This window comes from Anoplopoma fimbria, chromosome 18, assembly GCF_027596085.1.
Source record: "Anoplopoma fimbria isolate UVic2021 breed Golden Eagle Sablefish chromosome 18, Afim_UVic_2022, whole genome shotgun sequence".
Lineage (NCBI taxonomy): Eukaryota > Metazoa > Chordata > Actinopteri > Perciformes > Anoplopomatidae > Anoplopoma > Anoplopoma fimbria.
Window position 1 is genome coordinate 13,783,092 of NC_072466.1, and position 22,880 is coordinate 13,805,971.

Below are 22,880 nucleotides of genomic sequence, written 5' to 3' on the forward strand. Positions count from 1 at the left end.
TAGGCTGCGTGGAATCGATCTATCAATATGAATGGTGGGATTATCCCCCAGTGGCCAGAGATCAACAACCTCAGAATAAGAAATGAATGAAGTAACAACATTCAAAACATTTTAGTCATGGAAAAGCAGTTTGGTCAAAGCAACGAGGTACGAGTCATTAAACAAACTTCTGATGACATGAGAAGGAAATTTAATTAGCTACGGTGTGCCTCCTCAAATATGACTCAAAAGCCTCGTTAACCCTTTGAGTCAACTGTAAATCAGGCTGAAGAGCGCAATCAAGGTGAGGCCTAAAATATTACTCCGATTCAGAGTTTTTTTTTTTATATTTCATCTATTGTGTTAGTCTGTACATGTTACTGGCATAATGTATGTAAAGTAAATCAGTTTAGTTAAGCTCGTCCACGACTCTTCATCCCATTGTTAATTTTCACGTCTTTTTATGGTAAAATATTGTGGTTATATTAATGGATTTTTTATTCTGAAAAACTGTCACTTTTTGTCTTATCTATATATTTCGAAGAAACATGAACTCTAAATTACCTTTCCAGCTTTTGGTCTCACTGTTTTTAAGATTTATACACAATCAGGTTTAATAGTTTCCCCCAACGGATCTACAAATTTGCATGTGCCCATTAAAGGCAGAAAGTGATTCATGCAAAACCATCAAAATTTGCCATAAACTCCCACATGTACACGAAGAACATGAATGTAAAACTGACCGACTCTCAAACACACACAGCGGACTCTACTGTCTATAAGTCGCTTGGCTGCTATTTCAAGGGCCTGACCTTTAAAGCGTCATACTGCTGACAATGTGTGTGCGTTTTCACATGTATAAAGAAGTACATGTGATATATTGTGTGTGATTCCTACAACATCTGTGCTTGTGTGTCTGGAAATGTGTGTTTTGTGATTCCATTCTTCCATTAATCCAAGTGATGCTGAGTTTGTGCAACATACGAGAAATACTCTGAACTAAGTGTGTGTGTGTGTTTGTACTCCACCTCGATACTGCTTAGTGCGTCTCTCTTCTGTGTGTGCTCATGCCTCTGTCCATGTGTGTATCCATGTGTGTGTGTGTGTGTGTGTGTATGTGCGTGTGTGTGTAACCTGCCATGACCAAGAGGTTTTCAGCAGAAAATTCTGGATTTGGATTAAAAGCTACTTTATCACCTTCTTCTGTCAGACACACACACACACACACACACACACACACACACACACACACACACACACACACACACACACACACACACACACACACACACACACACACACACACACACACACTAACTCTTCACTTCAAGTTGATTATTTTTCACCCTTCTGACAAGAGCAATGAATCACTACAGAAGAAAAATGGAGAGGAGTGGGAGAGAAGGAAAGACAGAGGGAGCATGGGATTCGTAGAACAGGAAGAGAAAAAACTGAAAAAGAAGAGAAGAAAAGAGAAAAGAAGAGAGGAGAGGAGGAGATGAAATCCTTCCTCTTATCATATCAATTGCTCTGCTCTGTATCTTATTAACTTTATTGGTTTTTAATTAAACACTGTTTTGTGTGGTGACATGCTCTGGTTTAAGCCTGGTATTTGTGCACACATTTCCCCGTGTGAGTGTGTGTGTGCATGTCTTCATTGTGTTGCATTGAACTAAATATTCAATAACTACAGGTGGTAGGATGAGACAAACCTAACCAAACAGAAAAAGCAAAGGAATCATTACCATTTAAATAACATTTCTACCCCGTGTGTGTGTCTCAACAAATACAAACACACACAAGTCTACCTCCAGGTGTGTATGTGTGTGTGTGTACTATTATAAGTGTATAAATACAGGTGTTTGTGAGAGTTTGAATGACCTTAGCCACACTGAAAACAAAGAGAGAAAGACATGAAGGAATTTTTCACTACAATAATTATAAAGTCAGGAAGTAGTATAAGGAATTGTGTCCATTTGGATTTTATGTACTCCCAATTATGCAAATGAGTCTCAGTGTTTTGACACTGTGTGACATAGAATTGTATTTTACCTTTCTAGAAATTAGGTTAAACATTTTTTCTTAAAGGAAGAGTTCGGCATTTCTGGAAACATACTCACTCGCTTTCTTGCCGATGGTTATATGAGATCTGAAGCTAAAGCCTGTTAGCTTAGCATAAAGACTGGAAAACAGAGGGACACAGCTAGTTTGGAAATAAGTTAATATAATAAATGATATTACCAGCAACTATAATAAAGAATAAATTATTTTACCAGCAACGCTAAAGCTCACTTATTGTGTTATATCTTTTTTCGTTATTACTTATTTCGAATTACTATATTCGTATTAGTCTGTTGCAATTATTGTTTTCGTAGTAATTTGCTTCTGCACTATACTTTTGCTCTGGCTTATGCTTTGAGATGCTTGTTTAAGAAAGGAGATGCACTTATGACTTCTGGTGACTAGTAGTTCTCTTGAATACCTATGTTGAATACACTTCCTGTAAGTCGCTTTGGATAAAAGCGTCTGCTAAATGACTGTAATGTAATGTAATGTTATTCTGTACAAAAGCCAAGTGTTAAAACGTTATAATTGTGGATTCCCAGGATGTTACGTGCTGGACTATTTCTCGGCTAGTTGTTGTCAATGTGATGTTGCTAGGCAACCAGTGGAACCCCAGGAAGTTGCAGTCAGTCTGGTGCTGGGCTTTGAGTCAATTCTGGGAAAGTGGCCTCACTTAGTATTGTAAGATCCAAATATAGTACAAAGGTACACCGGCACAAAAAGCAGGGTGAGATTGTACATGTGGGGAGATCTTTCTTTGTCTGGATTGTTTACAGAAATGAACCTGTTTCAATAAAAATGATGTTGAATAGTCTGGCCCTATTAGCCACAAATTTTGCCTTTCCTTTTCAAGTATACTTGACCATGAAACCAGATAACTTCTTCATCAGGAAATTTGCTGCAGTGCTAGAGTCTGAAATGCGCTAAAGTAGAAAGTAGAAGATTTTTTCTCTTTACTTTGTAATCAGGAGACAGAAATTATTCAGATATAGATAATTGTTTGTTGTAATCTACTAAATTCATAATCATATTTCCCTGCTTTGGTCTGATATCAACACATTATGTGGCTCACAATTGTCTTTAACTCAAATGTGTTCCTGCGTGACAGAAGAGAGGAAGATTAATTTCCTTTTCTTGTCAAACAGGAAACTGTTCAATACATGAGTCGCCTGAACAAGTCTATGACTTCCTCTCTGTCAATAATCACACACACACACACACACACACACACACACACACACACACACACACACACACACACACACACACACACACACACACACACACACACACACACACAGGTTGGCACACATCAGTCAGGCCCCGTGGTTATGAGTTTTCATCTCTCTTTCATTTTCATTCTCCAGTTTCATCATTCTCTTGCCCCTCCCTCTCTCTCTCTCTCCCTCCCCCACCACTTCTATTCTCTCCCTCTCTTTCTTTTCCAGCCTTATTGTTTTTCATCATCTCTCCATCACTCCTTGATTCTGTTTCTCATTCAAGCTCACTGCTTCTCTTTCTGTCTCTTTCTCTTGCATATCAACCCTCTCTCGATCGCTCCGTCTCTGCCTCAGGCTAGCTGTGTTTATATTTCAGTCGTTTATTTCTACAAATGTCAGACAGTGTTTCTGCCCTCCGTCTATTGATCCACAGAGAGAGAAAGAGATTGGGAGAGAGAGGCAATCAGAAAGAGGGTAGGCAGCGACAAGGAACGAAGTAGAAAAGGAGATGTATGGAAGGATGAATTGAAGGTATGAGAGAAAGGAGGAGAGGCAGCGAGAAATCAGAAAGGAAGTGAGAGAAAAGAAGAAAAAGCAGGATAAAAAAGTGAAAAAGGTGGAGAAAGGCTCCAGTATTTTAATCACTCTTTCTCTCAGATCACTGAGCAACCACAGACTGACTAAGGCTCTCGTCTCCTTTCTTCTGCAATTCTATCCCTCGCTACACCTCTCCGCCCCTTTCCCCGCCTGCTCAAAGTATAAATATCACTCTACCAACTCAAACATAGATACCAAGACAAAAAAAAGGGAATAAGTAGACAGACAGATCGATAGAAAATCAGACAGAAAGAAAAAAGCAGTGTGCACAAGCAGACCCAGGTAAAGTCGAGCTAACTATGTATGTGTCTGTGTCCTACCTGCACATTTGGTCCGGGTAATGAGTGGTGGTCCAGCTTTGCCTGTCCCTCCCTCCCCTGGTCTGGTTAGCAACACTCTGATCTCGTACTCTGTGTCCGGGTCAAGATGCCACAACTTATAGTTGGGAGAGTTCACGGCGTGAGTCTCCGTCCAGCTGCCTGATGTCATACGGTACTCAACCTAAAGGAGGAAAATCACATATTACAGATTATAGTTATTTAAGTATTAAGTAGTAATCAGATTTAATGCTTAGTATCAATTTAAATGTCAAAGAATGAATTAAAAATATAATTAGCTTTCAGATATGCATTGAGTTAAAATCATTCATGTTTTTTGTGCAGATTAAACAACGAGATTACAGTAGGACAGAGTCAGGCTAGCTGTTTTCCCCCTGTTTGTAGTCTTTACGCAAAGATAACTGGCTACATATTATTTTTTTATTTACTGTTTAGACATTTCTCATCTAACTGTCTGCCACAAAGTAAGTACATGCATTTCAAAAATGTGTCAAAAAACTCCTTTCAAAAAGTTGTCAATATAAAAAAAAACCTGGATAAATACACAGACATGATCATAAATATTTTCACTATTATATGAACTCATTAATAGGACATCGCCATCTTGGATTACTGCCGTCGCAATGTTGTTTTTTTCGCAACCAATGAACGGAAGTTACCATATTTGGAATGCGGAGGAGTAACAAAGAGACGCCGTATACAGCTCTGGGAGTGGTATCAAAATTCTCATCTAAGTCTCAACAAGAACTAGAATAAGCATATTTTCCAAAATGTTGAACTATTCCTTGGACATATGTTATTTAGAAGTCATTCTACTTTCTGGATTACCTGTGAAAGGATAAATGGTGATTTTTAAGCTCATTTGTGCTTAAAAACAAACCATACAAGGTCTCTTACTGAACATACCTCTTTCAGTATAATAGGTCCATCTCCAAATATGGAGTTAGCATTCAGCTGAATCAGCAGATATGTAGGGCCGACACCTAGCAGCTGGGGTGGGGCGATGGGGTGCGGAGGCTCTGTGGAGAGAAAACAAAGATCATAAAAAAGAAGGTTTCAAAGAGCCTCACGGGATGAATGAAACACTCAAACAAGGTCACAGCAGAACAGAGGAGGGCGGTGACGCCAAGGACAGCATCCTGTAGTCACTGTGACACAAAGCCTTGTTAGTGCAACATCTGACATGTGATATCTGTGAGATCAAATTCACATTTTAAAGAAATCACCAGTTAACTATAACTATACTCATGGCACAAACTGTAAGGGACATTTTAACAAGGGGAAAGTGAAATGACCTGCAATATAACGACAACCAAGCAGTGTGGATGTAATGGTGAACTAATTGGCTGAATATTTAGTGGTATTTTTAAGTTCTCAGTACCTGATGTTATTTTGAGTCGTTGAGTGTTTCCATCCTATATTCCTGTTCCTACTTTCCTTATTCATCGAGTGCTTTTCTAGACAATCAAAGACACTTCACATACCCAAATATATATATACAGTCACTTTCATCTACAACACGCGTAGCCATGACGCTTCACGCATTGACTCTCCTTTGCAGTGATGTTGGGAGTTATAATGAAGTTAATGTTAATGCAAACACGTCCTTTGCAGCTGCTTCACATCAAAAGCCTTCCACCTTCAAAACAAGAAGCTGGAGGCTTTTATTGGGGAGCAGCTTCGGAAATTGTCTACCGTAGTGGCCGATAATTTGAGCCACTTTCACACATGGAATGTATAAATTTTACGGCTATCTGTTAAAAGGAATGTTTTCTCTGTCTTTCAGACATAGGTGTCCGTTATGTAAATGTTCCCTGCAGCTTATTGCAGACATGATAGGATACTTACAGAAGGATCCACAATGCTAGCGTGATATTTTGCATCTGGTGCGAGGGGTGAAAGAACTGCAATCAGTTTAAAAAAATAATAAGCAATGATATGATGGGAGTGTTTTTCTCTCATGGGCTGCATGCGTGATACATTTGAATACTTATTTTGCCATCGAAGCCAATGCTCTGATACCATTTCTTATCAGTTTCATCTTTAATTGTTATTAAAGATTGATTTCTGCTGCCTATTTTATGAAATCCAACAGTGCATAATCAAAGAATGATAACATGCAAAGTGAACCTCTTTTGCCCCAAGTCATGCAGAGAAATGTGTGAGAATGATCTGATATGAACAACAAAAAATTGGCTCTTCAATTTGTTTTGTGCTTTATTGAACTGGTTTACGTAAATCTAACGGCATTCAATTTTGACTTAGCTATGTTTAAGTGACAAACCAGTTTTCAAAAATAATGACATTGAAAATCTTTTAGATTCCCTTTAAATCACTTACATTTACTTGGATATGACCATATTTCATAAAAGGTGACATTAAAATGTTGTATATGTTAAACCCGAACTACGAAAGTGATTGAATGAGCAATGACGTTTTTATAAACATATAATTAGTTTATTGATATATTATATATTCATATATTTTAGTTTTCATCCGACATGTATCTTGTGATTCAGCCGTGTACTGCGTCCTGTGATGCTCACAGTGAATAAATACTGTATGTTTGTACTTGCATGTTAATGTGATGTATGTGTGATGGTTCAGGGTCAGTCAGTCAGATCAGAGCTCACTGTCACGCATTTATGATTGACAAACCGAAAGCACAACACGCACACACAACCATAAAACACTCTGCATCAATGATTTATCTACTTGACACATACACACACAGATCAACACATGAATTAATCACCACCTCTCCACACACAGACACACACACACACACACACACACACACACACACACACACACACACACACACACACACACACACACACACACACACACACACACACACACACACACACACACATATAGTAAATCATATGGATTTTATCTCTCCCAGCCACGTTCTCAAACACACCATCAGTATGATGATAGGGAAAATGTGATTTATTTTCTATTTTTTTTCCAATCCAGCTTCAATCACATCATATCAAAGTAAGTATTATCTAAAATGATATGTGTGTGCATGTGTGTTACTGTGCGTGTTGTTCCTTTTAATATCTATATTTTGCATTGCTGTCACCTCTTTTTCTCTGTGTGTGTTTGTCTTTGCATTTTTGTGTGCTGAATATGGCTGTCAGAGAGGTGCAGGCTGGGAAGTGTCTTTTTAGCAACAGATGAAACACTGTAGTTTGACAGCACATGCAAGTGAAGACACACACACACACACACACACACACACACACACACACACACACACACACACACACACACACACACACACACACACACACACACACATATGCAGACAGAGTTGAATCCAGGTAATGAATGTTGAAGCGACTTCAGAAAACCGACAACGTCAACAACATGTCATCTCGCAATGCCATCAAAAAAACCCAAAGTCAACAACTTGATGATTAACAAATAAACAAAGAAACAAAGAAATAAAGCAAAAACTCAAAGATAAATCTATTCGAGCATTCAAAACAGTAGGTCTGTCTGCTTGCAGCCTGTGTGTGTTAACTTGAATACATGTTTGTGTGTTACTCAAAAACCTATTGAATATCTAAAAGATAAATAATCCACATAAAATGAAGCAGTAAGGAATGTAAGTGGGTCATTATGTGACTCCAGAGAAAACAAAAGCTGGAACGGGCTTGTGCTTTTGATTTTCTTCATCTTCCTTTTGTTTTGTTCCATCGCTTGTCATTTGTACAGTTGACCTAAAAAAAATCTAACAAATCATCAACGGTGTTGTTTTTGAGATGGGTTTGTTGTCACCATCTTTTTTATTATTAATCACATGTGTGAACCCTCTCATCATTTCTCATTTTTATGGGTCAAATGTAAATGTTAATAACAAAACAAATCAACATCGGGAAAACTTCAAATGTGTGTGTTGTTTTCTGACCTAACCCGTCTGCGTGATTCATTTTCTTTCACTGTCACTCAGTTTCTTTACTGGAATTAGAATTAAAAGAACTCCAGAGGCCTTGGTAGAGGGTTTGGTAGATTCTATAATTTAAGATTCATGATTTAGTAAACAAACAACAAGAGACAGAGACAGAAAGAAAGGAAGAGGATAGGCCGTATTTTTTTTGGTGACTCCCGCCACTAGGCATGTTCTACTTTGTTGTCCATCGTCAGCAACCTTGTCAATGAAGTTTATTATTCACAAACTGCTACGCCCGGGAACCGCCAATTGTTCCCTTACTCCCTCCTTCACTACTCTATATAGCAGCCCCCTCCTCGTGCTAAAGCTGACATCACCATGGAGCTCACTGGAGGACATCTGACCTCCACAACACGAGAGGAGTGTGTGTATGAGTGTGCAAGTGTGTGTGTGTTCGGCCGTATCGACAGCCAACAGTGGTAGTAGGTTTTCTATAGTTCCATAAAGCCTGAAGCTTCACCTGTCACTATTACTTAGAGAGAGAGTGTGTGTGTGTGTGTGTGTGTGTGTGTGTGTGTGTGTGTGTGTGTGTGTGTGTGTGTGTGTGTGTGTGTGTGTGTGTGTGTGTGTGTGTGTGGGTTATAAAGGAGGAATGGGAATTTAAGAAGTGGATTATTACAGTTTTAAGACAGTTGTAAGAATTCAAGTCAGTTGTGTGTCCTCTTAAGTCTCATACATGTTTGTGTGCATGTGTGTGACAATAATATTGCAGGATCTTTTTAGGCCATGGGTTGTGTGTAATGCAAGCTGGCATAGTATGTGTGTGTGTGTGTGTGTGTGTGTGTGTGTGTGTGTGTGTGTGTGTGTGTGTGTGTGTGTGTGTGTGTGTGTGTGTGTGTGTGTGTGTGTGTGTGAGTGTGATACGAGCTGGCATGATGATGCGCTTTGTCACCGTAGGAACCAGAGGGCAAGGCTTTATTAGAGTTCGGCTCTGACCAAACCACTAGTGACACACACACACACACACGCACCGACGCGCACACACACACACACACAGTCAGACTCTCTCATACTACTTTGTCTCTCTCGCAGACACAACGATTAGCTGTTCATGAACTGTACGTCTAGTTTGAAAAAGGTTTGGGAACCGTTTATTGCTTTTGTGAAATGTATGGATCCATCAGATGATGAAGAGGAGGATTGAGTGATTCCTGATGGAAACCTCAGAATATGGTTAATCTGAGCTCAATTTTGTGGAGATAATGAAATTCTCAAAGCATGGTAAAATTAGAAATTCTTTTAGAATAACAAAAGATGGCATTGAATGTCTTTTCCAATTCATAATCTTCCTCAAATAGTTCCTTATCTGAATCAACACGTTTCTTAATTTAAACTGATTTCTTTTATGCAGAGTTGTTGTATGGCTGATTGGGTTCAGAATATTTCCAATATTTGAGAAATTCCCCTTATTTTGTCAGAATAAAAAAAGGAATTTGGAGAAAAACATTTTTATACAGAAGAGATTGAAAAATTGTACTGAAAAATTTGTATTAAATCAGAACTAGAATTGAAAAATGTCATTAGTAAACTCAAATGTGAGAGTCGGCTGCTTTTTGTCTTTTCTGTTTGTGAATTTAATAATAAGGCTTTTTAGGAACTGAATATCTTTTAACTGAATATTTTTGTTGGACAAAATAAGTTTTTGTTGACTAAGATAAATAAATCCTTGGAAAAATAATAATATTTCTGCTAAAGGAAAAACAAAAAACATGTGAATATAAGAATAATCTGGGAATCCCATGTCACACTCTCATGATCCCATGATGCACCTCTGCTTCAACAAAGTGTGCTTCTTTTCTCTTATCTCGACAGCTCCAGCACACACAGAGGAAAACCATTATGGCACATCTCTGTCATCTACATATTATAAATATCAATAGACTAGGCCCATGCATACCTGAACCGAGGCATTCTCACATCACCCCGCAGACCACTTTCAGGCTTTGGAAATAAGGCCTGGGTAATTTAAAACATGTTTTATATATCAAAGTCATATTTTAGAATTTGCCTATGTTTCTTTTTTCCATTTTCTGTTGATCAAATTTGTACCAGATACATGATTCCTCTAGTAATCACCCCTCATCTTCCTTCCTCTCTTCAATTTCACAATAAATAAATATTTAAGCAGAATATTCAGAGCAAAAATATTAATAATGCAGCTTAGCTCTGTCCATATTCATGGTTGTCAATGTCCTGCAGGAATCTCCAATTTCCAACAAGCTTACTTTTCAAGAAGGGAAATAAACATATTCCCCTGTTCCTTTGATTTTTCTTTGGCTCTCATCTCCTATCTGATATTTCTAATAAATAAACATGAGGCTCCTCTCCTTCCATATTCATGCACGCAGTCCTCGTTCTTTAATTGTGATATCTTTCTATCAACCAGAGTCTGGATCAATATTCATAATCAGCAATATCCCTCAAAGCTCTAAAAGCATCTTTTCACAGATTGAGAAAGCAGATGTTTGGGTTTTTTTAAGCCGATGCCTGGCTATTAAACACGTGTCACTCAATGTGGCTTATTGAACCTCAATCTATTTTCATATATGGAGATTGGTCCTATTCATGTCAAGACACATGTCTCCTGCTGTGTGGATCCCTCATATCGCTCCTCTTCGCCTTCACACTTTCGAAAAGATGCTCATGATAAATAAAAAATACCCACTTATGTATTCTTACTAAATCAGCAATCTCCTGCAGGAAAAAGTGATTCTCACAAAACCGCCATATTTTACCTTTAAAGAGAAAACCTTCCCAGTGGGGATTGTAACCCCAACCCTGGCAGTGGTAGTGTCTTGCTCAAGCGACACAGAGAGTTGAATCCCTATACTGGACAGTGTAAGAGCTCCATTATCTGAGCCACACCAATGGAAAATTAATATACGTGGGGCTCATTTCTGCTTTGATTTCTCATTTCATTCTCGTCTGCTATCTCTTATGCAGAATAATAAACATAACTCTGCTCGGCTGTTTACATATTCAGACATATTCCTTATTCTGATATGGATATTCTTGAGATAATGAGAAGACTATTTACATTTAACTTTTCTTCACCATCACTACCTCTCTCTTTGCTTCTCCTCTGTCTCCCATTTCTCCCCCCTCCCCCCCTCCTTTCTGTCACTCCCTTATCATTCTTTCTGAATCTCTTTCGCCTTCACCCTCTCTGCCCTCCTCCCCTGTCTCTCTCTGTGGGAGATGAATTGAATATGTAAGCTATTGGATGTGAATGAATAAAGCATCCCGTCTCAAACACACATTGGTGACACCTTATTAACCACATGTCAGCTGCACATGACAGCCGGAGCACACACAGTTTCCATTCACACACACACACACACACACATTCAGGGCATACACATGTGCACATAGACACTAATGCAGCTGCTTCACACCCACACAAGCATCTACACACTACAGACTACACACACACACACACACACACACACACAAACACAAAGCTAGCATGAACACATCTAAATATACTCACACAGAAACTCTCCTCATTAGTCTATATTGTGTTAGTAACTTACATTTTATCAGTCAGACACAGTGAATGCACATTTGATTGGAAAGACATTTGACATTCCGAAAGATAAGCACAAAACAAAGTGACCCAGAACACTATATATGTCAGTATATATGAATCGACTTTATAATTGACCATAGGCTTAACCAATCTGATTTACAGCCATTGCCAATATTAGCTTAGCATAGCTGTAACTACTGGAGGCATAAAGGGTGTGTCTGGCTTAGGGTTTCTCAAAATAGTGAAAAACTATCTTCTTTTTTGCCTTTCGAAAGTCAAAAACAGAAGACCAAAATTGTGAGAAATGTTTTTTTATTCTAAGCTGCAAACGTTAGCCTGTCTGACTACTAGCTCAGTAGCCTAGCTTACAGCTGACAAGGACATGACACATATAGCCCAGTTCTTTTTTCTCCTTTCTTTGGTCATGTCGTGTTTTGTTTTTTTAATTTATTTTGGGAAAGTGGGTCCTTGGAAATTTTTAATAATCAAAGTGGGCCTTAAGTCGCCAAAGGTTTGGATTCAATAGCCTAGTGTTGACCTCAAAGGTCAAGAGGAAGCATCATTGAGTTACTATATTAGTTTGTGGGGTTAAAGGTGATGTACGCGATGGCGCATCCCCTGAGTAACATAAACCGCTGTGTGGAAGTCGGTCCTGGATGCAATCAGAATTTAAGCTAACATTAGTGAATTTGACCTGCTCTTTGTTGGAATTGGGGGATATAAAACTTCAGTTACAATTATTTGAGAGAGCATTACACATCGGTAAATTAAAAGTGTTTTTCTCTTGTAAAACGCATATAAGGTACTTAACCTTTGTCTTGGTTGTCCTAATTTAAGCTAAGAAGTCAAAGAGTGTTAGAATGAGAGAAAACTCATTTTACATTTTACCTTATCATACTGAAAACCCTACTTGCTCTACAGGGCAATACACGAACAATGCAGCTTCTTTAGCTTGCTGTCGGCTACCTCTGTCTGACATCAAGACCCCATTGTTAAATAAATAACTTCTAAAAGTGCTGAGAGGCATTTCTTTCACCGCAAGATCAGAAAGCTTGCAGGATGAAGCAACAGTAACTAAGGGGGTGGGGTTTAGCAAACAGTCAATTGGCATCCAATGATACTGAGGCCCTGTAGTTTCCACTTAAAAGATATCCACTGAAGTATCAAGTATTATATCAGAGAAAACAAAAGAAAACACAGGTAATAAAGGGTTAACACAACAATCAGGCAAAGCAATCAAATAACCTTGCAAATATTTTTTTAAATGCTCACCTCTGACGATAAGACCTGCAAAGTTGGACACCCCGAGCCGCGGTCCGATTGAGTGACGCATCGGTACAGATCTTGATCCTGATTGGTGACTTCTTTGAGGTGGAAGGAGGCGGCGAACCGTCTGTGGTTGATGTTTTTCGTCAGAGCCACGGGAATATCTTCTCCGTTTCTCTTCTGAAGCACGGACAAACACACAGACAGAAATCAGGTGCTGCAGAGGCTGGTTAAGGGTTAACTGCCTTGCTCAAGGTCACAAGGTAGCACTGGACCACACATGCCCGGGTGCAAACACACACACACACACACACACACACACACACACACACACACACACACACACACACACACACACACACACACACACACACACACACACACACACACACACACACACACACACACCACACACACACACATATGCAGTACTCACACCTCTCCTCTGCCTCACTGACAGCAGGTTTAGAGGTCATGGCTACAATAGAACCATAATGAAATCAGCAGCTATTAAACTCTTAATCATGTTAGCTGCTATGGCCCGGGGTCGCTCTGTGTGTGTGTGTGTGTGTGTGTGTGTGTGTGTGTGTGTGTGTGTGTGTACATGCATGTTTTATAGCTGTACCTGTAGCCAGAGTTTATTGTTGGATGTGTCTCGTCCCGTAGCTATACACTGAAATGTGGCGTTCTGTCCGGCGTTCACCTCCACGTCCCCAAGACGCAGGAAATGAGGAGATTTATCTACAGAGCAAATGAGGTCAAACAAATAAGACAGAGTCTACACCAAGGTTATACAGTTTGTATTTGTATTCAAACATGTTCTTCGGGTTAATCATATTTGTCTGTTAAAAGTGGAGACGAGGTGACAGAGCCTGAGGGGGGTTACAGATACAAACAGGTCAGGTTATCACAAAACACGCTGTATACATTTCAGGATATTTTAAAACCCTAAGGAAAATCATGTCCATGATTACTGCCATTAGAGTTTACTGGAGTCAAATGAAAAACAGTGCTTGGAGGTAACATCAATGTCACATCCTCTATATATAATTGGTATAGCTCCCAATTCTTTACAACCACGCTAAGCTGTGAAATAAACCTTCTTTTAGACCCTGAAGATGAAGTTCAGCTATGATATTCTTACTCTGGGGAGGTGATTGCAATCCTAGATAGCAGCTACTATGGTGAATGAAAACACACTCACACTGGCTTGCACGCATGCAAATACACACACACACACACACACACACACACACACACACACACACACACACACACACACACACACACACACACACACACACACACACACACACACACACACACACACACACACACACACACACACACACACACACACACACACACCTGTCTGTCCAGAAATGCAGCTGTGAGAATGAATGCTTCCACTGTGGAGACTCAGTACTAATTGCTCCTTCCCATTAGGAGTCCTGCTCCTCTGCCTTTAAAAGACTGGGGCTCTTCTTTTAACACTTTTCTCATATTCTAGGTCACTTCATTGACAAAATTAATGTCCAGGTCAGAAACATCGACAACTTCTGACAGATGCATGGACAACCGTGATACCAGGACCTCACAAATGGTACAAGAGGACGGTGCAAGACAGTTTATCTTTGTGACTTTTAATCAATAGAATCTATTAAGAAACAAAACTGTCCTCAGAGATTTCAGCGCCGCTACAAGACGGATGACCAAAAGGAGTTGTAATTGTTTCCTTTCCGACACAGGGGGACCCTCCAGGAAACTGCCTATGGCTCTAGATTAACGGACACTTCTCTTAACAGTAGCAGTTTGTCGTCATGTCTCTTTTTTCTGGCCTCTGGAAGTAAGGAAACACTCAAGCGAAGGAGAGAAGACGACTTGAGACGTAGCGTGAATTTAAAATGGATTGCAGCCCTCACCTCTTTCCTGTCAGTATGAGACAAGACAGCTACTGTTCACTGTGTGTGTGTGTGTGTGTGTGTGTGTGTGTGTGTGTGTGTGTGTGTGTGTGTGTGTGTGTGTGTGTGTGTGTGTGTGTGTGTCTGTGTGTCTGTGTGTCTGTGTGTGTGTGTGTCTGTGTGTGTGCAACTGTGGGTTAAAGAGAGAGAAAGTGCTGAGTGGTCAGAATCTTCTCTCTCTATGATTGCCCTAAAACTGTCTCATTTCCCGCTTCACTCTCTCCTATTCCCCTCTTTTTCTCTCTCTTTCTCCCTCTCACAATCTCTCTCTCTCTCTCTCTCTCTCTCCCTTTTTATTTCTCTCATTTTTCCTTACGACTCGTCTTTCTCCTCTCCCCGCATCCCTCCTCTCCAGTGTCACCTTCCCACTTATCTACCCATTCAAGTGCAACAGAAACCATCCCAGGTACAGTCTAATTAGTGGCCAAAGCTATCAGCGTCTACTCAGCGAGCTAGGACTAATTGCTGGCATGCTAATGACTCACCGCACGGGTAGCTGAGCACCTGAATGTCGTCGATGGCGATGAAGCCGGCTTTGCTGTCCGAAACCTCTGCTTCAAATATGACCTGTGAAAAGAGAGGGAGCTTTAGATGTGCATTACTGTCTCCATAACCATTGCTATTATATACCATATTTTCAAAAAAATTGAATCTTTTATTTAAACAGTCTAATTGAGATGCAGATGTGTTCAAGAGATAGTAATGCTAAAATGGAGACAGAATAAATATAAAATGTATATTCCATTTAAATTCAGAAGAAATGAGAGCATCAAATTATATACTGTTTAATTTACCCTTTTAATTTTTTCTTATTTTATTTGTGTATTTTTGAAAATATTATTATTACTATTAAATTAAAACGTATATTAGTATTATAAGAATACAATTCTGACCATCCATTAGCCAGTAAATAGAACAGCTTACATTGCATACAAAATGTACAAGTAAACCAAATACATTCACAGCAAAATCACTGGAAATGCTGTTGCTAGGAGAAAATTGACAAATGCTGTGCTGGCATATAAGAAGCCTTACCAACCATCAAACTTCTTTAGTATTGTTAGAACTCAGAAGCTTTGCCTCTGAAGTTTTAGATTCATTTTGGCTACAAGACTATTACCAGTTAAATTTGCAGTCAACGTGAGGGATCCAATCTATGTTGTCACAGGATAGATAGAAAGTCAGTGACGGCTGCCGGTGATGTGCACTAAACTGGATAAATACAAAGCTGCCGTCCTGACTGCTGCTGGATTTATACATCCAGGCCAACAAGTCCAGAAGGATAGACGAGATACTTCCTGTTGGATCATAGTAATCACATAAAATGGCTGCCAACAAAAAAGATACAAAGTAATGAAACAGAACGCAGTTAAGGTAGAGAATGAAAGGATGTAGCCTATCTATTGCTTTTCTTAAGCATCCATTATCTGTATTTGAACCCACAAAAACACTAGAGGGAATAGTGAGTCAAACGAATTAAAGAAAGCAAGAGAAAAGCAGCTGAATGTGGAAATCGACGGCCTGCTTTCTGGTTGTTGTGGCTAATGCTAACCTGCCTCTCCTAATTCTATATTTCAAGTAGAGTGTTACAATAATGCTGCATTCAACAGGTGCTTCCATCGACCACCGTCTCATTTCATTCCCTCATGGTCTGATAACTTCTCTCCTCATCCTCACTTATCTCCTACTCCCTCCCTCCTTCTTGTCCAGACGTTAGCCCTCAAACTCCCTCCACTCTTTATTTTCCTCCATCACCATCTCTCTTTCAAAAAATAAACCTTTCTCTCCCCTCACTCATCGCTTGGCATCTCTGTTTTCTTACAGTGTTTGCTCAGAGGGGTGCGCTGTAATGAACAGAGGAGAGGAGGTCGCTATCACAAAGGAGAGGCGGAGAGAGAAAGAGAGTGAGGGGGTGAGCAGTTGTTGTCATTCATCACCTGCAAAAGGAAATCTGCCGTGAACTGTTTACCCATAGCTTATCATCCCCTGCTTGTCACACTCTCCCCCCCTCTCTGACTCCCTCCCCTACCAATCTATCTTGTCTCTCTCCCCCTATCATCTTTCACTCATAGCTCACTGCGGAGCGCAGCAGAGAGACATCAGTTGACTTTTAATACCTTCATCTCTGACTGTCTGAAAAACTGGCTTTCCTGTCTGCCCGCCTCCTCGATCCGCTGTCAAGTCGTTGCTTGTTAATAGAACCACGTTTGTCTTGGTAGCCATGACCTCATGACTTCTTCTCCTTTGTTTGCACGTGTATAAATGAAATCTTTTGAATCTGAAAAGTTCACTTTTTGTAGGAAGTATGTTCATTATTAAGATACTAATCAAGTCTGAAGCTCTGGAGGGCTTTGAGTTCAAGTCATAAGAACATTTGGAAGTCAGTCTCAAGTCTTTCAGGTCTCTGAATTGTGTTTCACAGCCGTCAATTCCAAGACTTGAGCCTCATTTTTGTGACTTAGTCTAAAGTCTTTTGACCTGTTAATGATCAAGCAAAAGTGGATTTTAAATGTTTTTCACAATTCATCAGGTCACTGCAGCCGCGATGCAATTTATTTGCTCAATTTGAATCTTTGCAGAGTTGAATCATCATCCATGAGCCCCTTTTGCATTCTGTTATCCATTGGTCCAATGCATGGTCACCTCTAAAGAGATGGCATTTCGATCAAGTCGGTGTGGAGGACTCGCTGCCTGACTGGTTGCATCAGAGTGTGGAAGGATTACTGATAGCTCGGGTTTACAAGTTCTCACATGGGGAAAACAACTCAGATACGCTGACGGCTGAGGACTGACAGATCATCACTCCGGAGTGGGATGGGACGATAGCGAACATCCTCTTATCAGTTAATGGCATATGTCATTTTGATGCATGCATATATGGGCACTGAATCAACGATGTTTGAATCTGCAGACGAGAAGGGTTTTTCCACTTCATGTTATAGTTTGAATCCTCTCAGTCACAAGTCATCGGGGTTTAGGGCAACTTTTTTTTTTCTAAATACATACATAAATACATTATAGTTACTTCATCATCATGTTTATAACCGCATAAGAAAGTTGTAGTTAAATGACCCAAAGCTTAAGGTAATGAAGGAAAAAAAGAGTTTCTTATAGCGATGAAAACAAAAACATTGCCAGTTACACAAAATCCTAAAATTCATATTTTAAAAAAAGTGAACGACTGCAAATAATGATGAATTTCATTATCGACTCAACGTTTTGTCAATAAAATGTCAAAAATTACATAAGAAAAAAACTTCCATGTCAGTTTCCCTTAGTCCAAGATAGCAACTTTAAAGTCTTGTATTGTCTGACCAACAGTCCAAACACTAGATATTACATTCACTAACACTAGTGCAGTGCCTATCCGGACGATGGATTGGCTCTGGTATTGCTTGTTGCAGCTTTCTCGAGAACCGATCATCTAAACAACTTTACACAAGACACTGCACTTCCCTGGTTTGAGAAACTGGAAGAAAATACTTATTTTTTTGAGAAAAAATATTAAACGATTATCAAAATAGTTTTCATTTAGTTTTCTGTCGATCAACCAATCAACTAATTAACTCAAAGGTGTGTTAACTTTATTGCAGTCTAGTGATAGTTAAGGAACACAATCCTCATCTGAAAGCCAGTTTTTAAACAAAATAAACTTGAAATAAAGGCGAAACTGTAATTACAAGGTTTCAAAAATGCCGCATGGGTGTGTCTTTTGTGTGCACATTAATTCTTGTGTGCTTGTGTGTGTGCGTGCCTACATGCGTCTGCATGTGCCTACGCCTCCCCTGGTGAAACCAGTCTCATTACAACTCAAGCTAAAGTGCTAACACAGAAACATGTTCCAACATGAAAAAATAGCTTCATAGCCTCAAATCCAATAACCTGTTTCATAGCCTGAAAAACCTACATAAGCCTCAGCAAACCGGGTTGATTATGTTCAATTAAAACATGTTGACACACGAGTTTCATGCTTGTGATCTCCCCCCCGTAGCCACTGAGGGGGACTGGGCTCCAGATGGGCCATTTGGAGGATGCTTTCACACTTCGCCTTGCAGTAATATTACAGGGTCCCCAGGCTGTGTGTGTTAACATGATCAGTGTGTGTGTGTATGCCTGCTAGGACATTCGGAGACAAGCTACCCCACAACGTGCACACATCTGTCAACACCAGCCAAAAAAACACACACGCAGAGGGATCATGCTGACTGACGGCCATATATATTAAGAGAGAAGAAGAAACATACAAGCACATTTTTTTTAACGGTCCTTTCATTAATGGCTGACCCTGTGACTCCTTTAATGATTATTATTATTATTAATATTTATTAAAAACAGGAAGATACAACAACATTGACAATAATATCAATGTCCAGCATTGTGACACACACCGATGCTTGCCAACACGTACACGTACACGTACACACACACACACACAGACACACACACACACACACACACACACACACAGACACACACCTCAATCTGAGTCTTTCTAGCCTAATCGTCACCTCCTGAGCCTCAGTCAACACAGATAAATCAGCTGCCTACCCCCCAGCATGTGTGTGTGTGTGTGTGGTGTTTTTGTATTCACATGAACCCAAGTGGAAATAAAGAAACATTTACATGATAAAGGAAGCCTGCATTAACACAGTTGTTGGTTGTTATTTAGGGAATTACCTGATATTCATTGGGCCAAAAGGTGGAGACGGCGAGTTCGGCTCTCAGCCAGTCTTTACCTGAGAGACAACGTCACAGTCAACACATGGGGAAAAAACCAACAGTGTCAGAATAAGTTATGAAATGAGAGTTTGAGTGGCGCTCTGAGTCGGTCTTTACCAGTGTAGGACGTCACGTTCCATATAGGGTTGGCCAAGGGACCCCTGTTTACCTAGAAACAACACAGAACACAAAATAAAACATATATAACGTACAGTCCTCTTTCCATTAGATGTATTTAATTCCACAAAAGCATATTAACAATGGCCTAAATAATAAGACACTGTAAGTGTCATGTTTTTGTGCAAACTAGGTCAGAGGTCAGGGTCAGCTACACCACCAACACTTCTAGGGTGGAGGGAACTTCAGTGGGGAAGATGTTTGTGGTAATGTGGGTTTGACTTCGTGTCATCAGATTGGAGGGCAGTCCTCAAACTCATATAACTCCCCTGCTGCTCAGAACCAGGAAAAGGCAGAACCAGTAAAAATGGTAATCTTCAGTTGTTGTGTATTCTAACCTCTTCCACAAATTGTAAAAAAAAAGAAAAAAAAAAAAAAAAAAGGAGGTGAGAGGAAAGAGAAGAGAGGAATGTTGTGAAAAGTTTGGATCATTGCAACATAAACTGTGTGTGCACCACTGCATGGTACGGGGCGGCTCCACTCTACATTGGATATGCCCACCCCAAATCTATTCATCACACTTAGTTATTTGATGAATGTCCAACAAAATAACATCTTAATCCAAACACAAAGACCCTCAGTGTGTTTAAAGTGCATGTTTGCTGACTTTAAAAGTCAGTATTTTATTGTAAGATGAATTATTAAAGCTTAATTAGGCAACCTTACACAAACTCTTGGTAAAGGCAAGGCAGTCAGCAGCCTCTCTCACGTGCAAGCTGCATTACTTGTGGTTGTATTTCACAAAACCGAGACCACATTTCCCATAAATTCTGTTTTGTTTAGTTTTAACTTAAGAGGCTCTGTTCACCATCTGCCATTGTGACAAACAGAAAGCTTTTACTCTGCACTTGAACTAATCTAGGGGTGTTTTATGAAATAAAAAGAACCTTGTGTTTTCTAAGAAAAAAAATACTGCAATCCAGTTTGTGTCTCATGAATTCAAACGTTGCCTCACACAGTGAAATATACTATGTAGAGGCCAGTAAAGGCATTCAGATGATCTTGTTCGTTTACAGTTTTAGTGTTAACGTCTTGAAATTAAAAAGGTATGGGCAGGTTATTTACTGGACAGGTGAAACCATATCAATTGAACCAGTACAAACAGTCTCAGTAGGTTAAGACAATTAAACTACTGTATATCTTTTATATCCTCTTCTGTATGTGGCATAGTCTTAGATTATTGCAAGTCCTTATCATCAGGCTGCTCCAATAAGTCCTTTGAGACTCCCCCCAGCTGATCCAGAGTGCTGCAGCATGTGTACTTGGACAAAAACTTGGAAAAAATATATTCTTTTTCCATAATAGCTCTGTGAAAAATCCAGAATACAATTTAAAATCCTTCTCCTCACCTACAAAGCCCTTAATGGCCAGGCACCATCATGTCTTAAAGAGCTCAAAGTACTCTATTAGGAGTACCCAGGAGCACTGCGCTCCTTGAAGGCAAGGGTTCCTTGTGGTTCCTAGAGTCTAAAGGTAGAATAAGAGCCTTCAGCTATCAAGCTCAACTCCTGTGGAACCCGCAGCTTCAGAGTAGGCTTAAGATTTTCCTTTTTGATAGTTAGGGCTGGCTCAGGCTTGCCATGGACCAGCCCCTAGTTATGCTGCTATAGGACTAGACTGCTGTGGGACTTCCTATGATACACTGAGCTCCTCTGCTATTCTTAGTATCATTTCCATTATATCCACTGCGGCTTTTACTAGTGGTAGTAGTAGGAGTATCTCTATTATTATTATTATTATTATAACAGATATGATATTATTGTTTTTGCTGTGCATCTCTCTCTCAATCTCTCTCTTTAAACCCAACCGGTTGGGTCTCTGTAAACTATAGAATAGGGTCTAGACCTGCAAGGTATGAGAAGTCTCTTCTCTGTAATAATAAATACAATTTAATTTATGATTATTCTCATTACCTTCACCAGGACGTTGAGGGTGCCCGGGCTGGAGCCGTCAGGGCTGGTGAGGAGATAGTTGAAGTCGATACAGTGAGTGTCATTCTCCTTCATGACTGGCAGCTGAAACCTGGCCTTCTCCCCATTATCATACTGGGAGACGTCCACAAACATGTAAGAACCTGGTCACAGAGAGAGAGAGACAAGGAGAGGGTCAAAAAAAGAGAAACATATATCATTTGTGGTGGATTGGGTTCAAGACCAGTGAATCAGCTCATTTGTGTTTGCAGCTGTTTGTGCTTGTGCCCCACATAACTGATGAATTTCCCTGCTTGAACAGACTAGCAGCAGTGCCCTCTGAGGAGCTAAGTTAGCGTGTATGACTGGACTTGCCAAAGAGCAGGATAAATGCCCTCCGCCTGTGTTACATGTAGCTACATGAGTAGACCAACTCTCTCTGCTACCGTGTAGCTTTAAAACAATCCGTGTTGAAAGCATGAACAGCTAAGACAGACATCAGCGTCAGTTCTGTGAAAAAGGAAGCTATTTTAAAGCTATTTTTTCATTCACCTTTTTAACTCCTCCCCTTGTGTGTTATTAAAGTCAGTTCAGTAAATCTATTGCATGCTGCTTATTTATGGTTTTGTGGTCTTAATTAGTGATTATTCAGTGTTTTATCTTTATTGGATATTGGTTTTGTTGTCTTTTGTGATGCTTGTATCTTTATATGTCACTATGTATCCTGCGGTGTGCATGTGATAAATAAAATCTTAAATCTTGCCCTGACCTTTTTCTGTATCTCTCTGATAGTTGGTATTACTGTGTATCCATGACTGTGTGTGTACACTATGGTATATTACAGTTAGCCAACCAGAAAACCAGAACATTCTCCTCTGACAACATTGTGGGCTTGAGTCTAGTTAATTGCACTCTAAACTCCAACCTATGAATTTAATCCATGACCACCTCATTTCTGTCCTCTGGGACACAAACAGACACCAAAGTAAACTTTCCTCATTTTTCTGCTCTTTCGTCTTTGACATAAACACTTTGAAGCAGTGAGTTACTTGTCATAAACCAAAAACCCCAAAAGACTCTTTATTCTTTCCCTTTATGTTTGCATGCTTTTACTCACTTCTGTTTCTCTCTCGACTCATTCCTTTAGAGCTTACAG

The 22,880-nt window shown here is 39.7% G+C and overlaps 1 protein-coding gene across 1 annotated transcript in view; it reads right to left on the reverse strand.

Moving 5' to 3' along the window:
* ptprk (protein tyrosine phosphatase receptor type K) overlaps positions 1-22,880 on the reverse strand; it is a 107,638-nt gene that overhangs the window by 36,254 nt on the left and 48,504 nt on the right. Inside the window, 9 exon segments of the mRNA XM_054619123.1 lie at positions 4,181-4,361; positions 5,105-5,217; positions 12,964-12,999; positions 13,002-13,137; positions 13,583-13,698; positions 15,404-15,485; positions 19,596-19,654; positions 19,755-19,806; positions 21,728-21,888. Coding sequence (XP_054475098.1) covers positions 4,181-4,361; positions 5,105-5,217; positions 12,964-12,999; positions 13,002-13,137; positions 13,583-13,698; positions 15,404-15,485; positions 19,596-19,654; positions 19,755-19,806; positions 21,728-21,888 — 936 coding nt within the window.